General features: G+C 41.0%; 1 protein-coding gene across 2 annotated transcripts in view; it reads left to right on the top strand.

Moving 5' to 3' along the window:
- Positions 1-2,684: 2,684 nt before the first annotated feature.
- Positions 2,685-7,996, top strand: part of LOC116853983 — a 6,397-nt gene continuing 1,085 nt past the window's right edge. The window contains exons 1-6 of one of the 2 annotated variants that reach the window (XM_032835405.1): positions 2,685-2,862; positions 2,939-3,061; positions 4,276-4,338; positions 4,454-4,516; positions 4,619-4,660; positions 5,663-5,737. In XM_032835405.1, the coding sequence (XP_032691296.1) occupies positions 2,803-2,862; positions 2,939-3,061; positions 4,276-4,338; positions 4,454-4,516; positions 4,619-4,660; positions 5,663-5,737 (426 nt within the window). In that variant the 5' untranslated portion in view covers positions 2,685-2,802. The remainder of the gene's footprint in view (positions 2,863-2,938; positions 3,062-4,275; positions 4,339-4,453; positions 4,517-4,618; positions 4,661-5,662; positions 5,738-7,996) is intronic. The other variant, XM_032835406.1, reaches the window with a different exon arrangement.

Here is a 7,996-nt window from a genome sequence, read left to right on the forward strand (position 1 = left end):
CCCCCCCCCCCCCTCCCCCCCGCTCTCATTCTCTCTCTCTCTCGCGCTCTCGCTCTTTCGTTTTCTCTCCGCGTGGTTCTCTGGGCGTGGTTCTTTTTATTTCTTGCGCACTTGTCTTCTTCTAACCCGTCAGCCGCTCTATCCTATCCCCCTGTGTCTATCTTGGTAATTTTCTCGTTTCCTCGCCCTGATTTTCCCGCTCGTGCTCGAGATGCATCACCCACAGCGTTGGATTTTAATTACATATTTTTTCGCGTGCCCCTCTTTCTTTCTCTCATGCTCTCTCTCCACCTCGACATTCGCAGCAACTACAAGAGCCCTGCGGAACGAGAACGCGAATATACGAGATTTTAAGCGACTCGACGATCGTGCCGCCCAACATAGTCATCTCGATCGAAAATAGCAGTGCTTTATGCTAATCCCGGTGTCACGAAAGATCCCTTATGTGTTCTCAACTAAATTCTGAATGATATGTGTGATGAAGTAGCACGAAGTAAGATAGAATCGTATCAATTATTGATATATTTTTCCGTGCATTCGATATTTTCTTCCATTAGAAAGATACATAGAGTTTATAAGCAATTTCTCCGCTGCAGTAATAATATTAGCGACAAGTAATGGACAAGCAAGGAACTGGCACAGTCGATAAAGAGCATTATTGAGGAAAAACCGTTCGAAACGTATTGTATTTTTATCGTTGTACTCGATGTGACTCCTGATTCTATTCTGTCGCCCATATCCTATACCTCGAATGTTATTCCAGATTGATCTCAATATTCTCATCCGCTTATGTCACTACATGTTCTGTTTCACATGTAGTCGGTATATTTCAAGAGCTTTACCGTCGGACAAAGAGCATGTATAATCGTCGTCGTCGGCAACAATTCTCATTTGAGTCGTTTCATACTTCCACCCAGGAAGTATGACATCGTGCCAAGATGAATCAACTCTATTATTTCGCACATGCATTATTACGCTGCGAATCTCATGAATATTGCGGTTATTATGTCAACTGAAACTATCAAGCGTTTATCACAAAGTGAAGGGGCTAAAATCAGGGGGAGAGGATGGGGCTGTATGTGTCCAAATTTCATGTTATCCTATATTTTCCTAGAGAATAATTCTGCAAGATTTGATTTAAACCAATCAAAGGGTTCAAGGTTTAGTTAAGGAAAATATATTTTATTATATGTATGTATATATATATATATATATATATATATATATATATATATATATATATACGTGTGTGTATCGCGCGTACAAGCCCTGTGATCTGTATTTATGTTGTTTACATTTTATTACAAGCTTCTCCGGCGAGATCGAATTGAAATGAGGGAAAGTTCAATTACGAATAATATTTCCGCCCACAACGCCATGCTTTTATAACTCAATAACACATTTCGTGTTACGTACACACGGAAGCGGTGTGGGTCATAAATTATAGCTGGAAACTTCGGCGGGAAGAATATTGGTGGCGCACGCAAAACTAAACAAACCTTTCACGAGGATCCTAATGACACGTAACGAACGCGGCTGACACGAACTATGCTTAAAGTTGAAAACGTGAGGGGGTAGCTCTCGCGTAAACGCGGAAGAAACGCGGAGAAATGCGGGGCAGAGGAACGATATTACCCGGCGACGGATGTGTACGGATATTAATTATACCGAAACTTCGAGCCTCTCCATAGGTCTTACAATGGGTTTTGCGAACGACGATGATCCGTGAAATATGGAGGATCCTCCATTCGGATCTCTCCGGATCTCCATTTTTCTCCCACACTCTATCGGCTAATCTGGATTCAGGAAAACGAGTACTTTCACTTGTTTGACTCGTTACTGCCACTTGTATAAAATGTTAAACTTTCAGACTGTCGAACTTGGAAAGGATAAACGAAAATTATAGCTTTTTTTTATATGTATATATATATATATATATATATATATATATTCTTTTCAATTTTGTCATACGTATAAGAAACGATATATAATTTTGTAAAAATTGTAAAAAATTTCCAAGTCACGAATTTTAAAGTGTGATTAAGGAATATAATTGTAAATCCAATCCCCTTCTTGGCGATACAAGCTGAAGGAGAAAATTATATCAATATATACTATTCTCTCTGTATAATACGAAAAAAATTTGTGGCTTATCGTCGCCGCAGAATCGCCAAACTGAATTACATTCAAATACGTTAGTTCAACTTATACATACATAAAATGTTCTCTGCGTTTAGCAAGGAATGCTGCTTTACACCTGTTGTAAAATTTGTGAATCTGATTGGAATATGCTCTTAATCTTGGTTGCATCTAATTTCACGAATTAATTCACAAATTTTTAGGACAATTACAGAGCAAGCTGAGAACGCAGCCATTTAGAATATATTGCCATACAATCTGTTTTGACCTATTCACTTTTGCATTGCGTTCTTGCTAGAAAGTAAAAAATAAAAATGATTAACATAAAGAATGATTTTCAGGATCGGTTGTCCGTCACTAATGCGTTCGACAATAACACGTGATCGAGAGAACCGCGATTACCGACGACGATAATGTCGTTACCAATACTTACGAAAGACTGTCGAATTATCGTCCGATTATTTGACCACATGTCGAAGCGGTTCGCAATGTTTACCGTCATTTGTTCGCCGATCGATCGCGGTGCGTGTTTCCAATGGGTGACCTCCACATCCCGTCAAACGTTCGTTTGATCTGTGAAATTCGTCGTTCCTCCCGTTCCTCTCGCGGTATCGACGCGGTATCACGCGTTACCTTGACAAATTATCTGGTATTGTCCTCATAATGGACGACACCAGGCTGTACAAGTATTACCGGACACCCGGACACGGCGCAAACTCGATGGTCAGACACGCAGATCAATCAGGTTAGCTAGGAATCACAAGGGTCCTGATTTTTCACGAGCCTCGCAATGTTTCAGATATACTGGTTCCTTACCACCGATTACAGTCTCAGACGTTTCTTTAACTTGGGCGCTTACTGCGGAACGGTGACATTCGTCACGTTCGTCTTCGTCGTGATTATAGCCGTATGTTCGATAGCAGTGAGTTGAGTGCTAAAGTAGGTCGCTCGTAGTATCAAAAGTAGAAAGTTGTTGTATCGTTTCGGCTCGCTTGTACGCTCTCTTAACATTCGGATATAAAATCGAGAGACCAGCTGAGAGAAGCAACCGAAAGATAGACAGATAAAAGATACCTGAAAGGATTAGACTTATTAGCCATATAGATCCGAGAGAAACTTATCCGCTGATTAATTCCCTCCGCACCAGCGAGCCGGAAAGTTTCTCGGTCAATAATTCGCTCGGCAGAGAAAATTCAAGTGAGCCTATTATTCTGGCAATTAATTTGCATGCCGTGCGATCCTCCATACAGTAATTAAAACATACATCGACAATACGTTGTTCTGTAATTAATTGTTTGCTTTAAATCCAATACGATAATATTATTTCGGCATGTAATTAATCAAGATACAATGAACGAGGCCGAAATCGCGGTAAATTACCGATATACATGTGTGTGTGTACATATATGTGTGTATATATATAACATTTATAATGTATATATATATATATGTGTGTGTACACGCATATATTGAAGTGACTTGCCGCGGCGTCTCATGCGATATGAGTTTAAATACGTAATGCTCATTGTTGCCGCGAAAGAATACAAGTCACGTATCTTCCGAAAACCTTACAGCGCCGAACTCTCTTGTCCCGGCTTAAAGAAAATGTAAACAACTTTGCGGGGCAGTCGCTTGAATACCGATGTTCTCGCGCACGTGCCATTGTAACAAATATAATCCTTACAAACGCGAAGGAGTGTACCACACCTTCGATCCCGAGTGGGGGATTTTCGACCATGCTCCTGCGCTCGACAAAACACCTGCTTTAATCCTCATTGAGGCAAGAACGGTACTCGAAAACCGCGAATTTCGAACAAATCGCTCGCAAACGGAGTTTTTCCATTTTTTTCTTTTTTTTCTCGCGTTGTTCGTTCTCGAGGATAAAATCGAGATTTATTCATGGATAGGACGAATCGAAGAGAGAGGAAACGCGCTTGGTAATAAAGTTACTTCGTGGACGTTTGTAATGAGATTAGGAACAGATCACGAAAATACGGAAATACCGAGGCATCCGTGAAAGTCCATTTACTAAACGAGAGAGAGAGAGAGAGAGAGAGAGAGAGAAAAATTGAATTTAATTTTAATACACCATTCATTTGTCTCTCAAATAATGAAATCTTTATTCCCCGATGTTAGAGTTTGCACACGGTGATGTCGAACGACACGCTCTTTCGCGAATTGCTCGAAAAAGCGGAGAAGGTAAGTTGCCGATCTTGGCGATTATAGCCAGATTGAAGTTTGATCAGGGATTAGAGCGATATTGAGCCGCGCTTTGTGAGGGCATCGGAACGCTCACTCTACTAATAATTTATAGAAGTTACCGCGGATGGAGAGCATCGTTAGTATCATACCGCCGTACAAATGTATTCACAAGCATGTAAGTTTATTGATATGTATTCAAAAAGAGAGAGAACAAACAGAGAGGGGATTTAGAGAGAATACGATACATCATTACTTTTGTGATAATTCTGATCTTTAGCTGCAGCGAATGAGTGTGTTTCAAGAGAAAACGAAGAAAATGGTGAGTATAATCGGTTAACCGGAAGGAAGGTTGCAACATTTTCTTTTTTTTTAATACCTGTACAGTTTATCAACTCTCTTAAAGTAAATCAGTAAGATAAATGCCTAGACACTTATAACACAGATATCTAACTTTGGACATTCTTATTGTTTTAGTTTTCAAATATGAATATGTTTAAACGTAAAATATGTCTGTATTTAAAGACTAAAACGACAAGAATGTGCAGAGTTAGGTATCAATGTTATCAGTGTTATCAGACATTGGTACTCTAACTTTCAAAGTGTTTTTTATTGAATCAGAAAAAGACACACTAATGTTGCCAATCTTGGTACAATTGTACCGGATTCATCACAATTTATAACACAGGAGCATAGAATAAAAAAAGTATTTTGTTCCGGAAGGAAGACAAACTATTTCCTACATATTTTGACGTGCTGAATTCGTTTTTCAAAAATTTGTATCACGTCACATTTATGAGATACACGTGGTAAGAGGATCCAAGATCACATAATTCACATCGCAAATTAAAATAACGTAGATTATAAATTCTTATCTACGTAGAATCACATTGTGGTTCATTTTTTTTTTTCATAAATTTTTTAGTACAAGTGATTTTTCTTTCTGGCAAAACTGGCGACAACTATATGAGTTTTACATACGTAGAATTAATTGAAATAATTTATTAAATTATATACACATTACAATTCTACACACAAAGCTCATATAGTTTTCATTATCACGTTTTTCTCAGTGAATATGGAAGTAATATTTCCCTAAAAAATCTGTAATATATAAATTCGTTATAACAAATTCAACTTTCATGTACTTTTAGCAAAGTACTTCTAACTGAACTATCACAAGTATAGCATTTCAATGAAGAATATACTAATTTTATTTAAGAGAGAAGATAAACAATATTGTGCAAACCTTTCTTCCCTACTAACTATACGTTCGCGTCGACCGACGTTTCTCACCGACTTCCGGATTGCGTTTGGTCCGCAGTTGTACAAAGAACATCTGGAGCTGGAAATAATGAACAGCAAAATGTCGTGCATCGAGAAGCTATTGAAGCCGGAGGTAAATTATTTGCCGCGTTAAATAGAGAACTGGTTCGGGCGGCGGTCGTTACTCGCAGATGAAAAACGTACGCGAGATTTGAACGGGGAGGTGCGTGCATATCCTTTGTCGCGCTTTAATTCAACGGATAAAAATCATCGGACCGTGACCTACTTGCAACCTTATATAGAATTTACGCGCGATCATCGACCTTAAATAATTTAATAGCCCGCGGCTAGATGAGTACGATAGTGTTCGTGGAGGTTACTTGTACAAAGGGTTGCGATAAACCGTGTCGATCGCGAACTCGCTTTTAATTAAAATTTTATCGCCGCCGAAGAATGAGGGATTTAATAAAACGCATTTATGCGATTTTCCGCGTATGCGCGCTAGATATTGTTGCGACAGAAAGAGAAGCATCGTCGCTCTCTCTCTCTCTCTCTCTCTCTCTCTCTCTCTCTCTCTCTCTCTCTTTGGCCCTCCTCCTCCCCCTCGGTCGCGCTGTTACTTCCGTAACTTTGCGCTCCGTCGCTGAGCAAAAGCTCACCCTCTCGGCTCTACCCTCGGCGAGGCCAACTTGTTGAGTAGCGAGACTCCCTCCCGATTTGCTGATAGTAAATTCCGTTATCGCGCCGAGTGAGCTTTTACAAGCCGTCCCTGATTCCCCCTTTTTTAACGATAACGAGGCCGATTGGTGTCGGAGGGAATCGAAGACCCGCGATAAGATAACGAGCAACTACGACAACGAGGTACGGGACGCTATACAGGAGTTTCTCTCGCCGACGGCTCTTTACACCTCTAAATTATCGGAGGGGAAAGGCGTTTCCACTTTAGCGACGTTATCGACGACGTTAACCGGGCCACCTCCGATGGATAACGCAAACGAACACAAGAAGTAATGTTGTCGTTTCAAAAATTGCGCCAACAATCGCGCGACGGTGGCGGCGAAGGATTAATACGAATTGTAGAATTCTCCAGGGAGAGAGCCTCCGAAATTTCGGAAATTTGTCGAATTCGTTGTATGAAAGCTTTTTCACCTCACTTACCCCGTGTAAATTTGATGACGCAGTGTGAGATTACAATCGTGCGGCTGCTGTGAATTCCGAAAACGCGCACGCGTCACGCACCGCAGCGTAACATACCGAGGAGTTACGATGTGTTCTGCAACGTCCTGTTTCTTTATTTTTCGTATGTTAAAACCTTCACGCGCGGTAAAACACATCTCAAAGAAGCGAAATTTCCCAACACGCTTACGTGAATTATCACCTTTATTCGCAGACTTTTTATGCGGATCCCTCTAATATAAGTTCGTCTTGCGGTGATCGAATAACCTTGCCGCGCTTTTTAACCGTTACGTTATACCGCTTGCCGGCGATAATCCGCAAACATAGTGAGAATCTCGCTTCTCTTTTCTCCCTCTCTTTCTTTCTCTTTCCTCCCTCTCTCTTCCCTCCTCCTCTTTTTATTACTCCGCTATCCGGAAAACGCCCATCCTCCTGGCCTAACCGTGTTATTTGTTTCGGACCGGCCGCAGTTTAACAAACTACTATCGGCGAAACTGCAGGTTGGAAAGCGCTGAATTCGTTAACTACTTTATCTACGGCATCGACCGCTCGCGCGCGCGAGGCAGGCAGCATCGAAAAGGTGATTAAGTGATTCTCGTTAGATGTTATCCGCGTCGTTATTTATTACGTTAGCGGTATCCTGCCGCGGCTGGCGGGGCAAGAGACGCGGTATTTGAATAACAAACTTCCTTTGTTCGTCGTCTGAACTGAATGTACGGCTCCTTCAAACCATACAACTCGTGCATAGAGCGCGGTCAATTAGTCCCTTTATAGTGTGGAGAATGCAGGTATTAAACCCATAGGCAACGATTCTATCGACACTATTACTTACGTTACATCAGCAGCCCGCGTTCAAGCCACACGTTAAGATTCCTATTTCCGAGCAGTTATCACCACGATCGCGTATAACAAAACGTGCGCGGCCCCGTTTACGCTTCCCGTTCAATTCGGTCGGATCATCGCCGGCTCGCAAAAACCACGTCAGCTGTCTCTAACTTACTTAACGCGGCAGACGTTGTGAAGAGAGAAACGGAGCAGATCTATTTTCGCAGAACAACTAAAGAACAGAAATTGAACGATCGTGAAAAGTAGATGGACGGAAAAGATATCGTAGTAAAAAGCACGTTAAAATTATGAATCGATCGAACAAAAAAGTCCTTTACCATTTTGCAAATGGCCACGTATACAAATGGTTCTTAATTAAAGAAGATCGGTG

This window comes from Odontomachus brunneus, unplaced genomic scaffold (genome assembly GCF_010583005.1).
Source record: "Odontomachus brunneus isolate Ranch 3 - 2012 unplaced genomic scaffold, Obru_v1 Obru_scaffold_007, whole genome shotgun sequence".
Lineage (NCBI taxonomy): Eukaryota > Metazoa > Arthropoda > Insecta > Hymenoptera > Formicidae > Odontomachus > Odontomachus brunneus.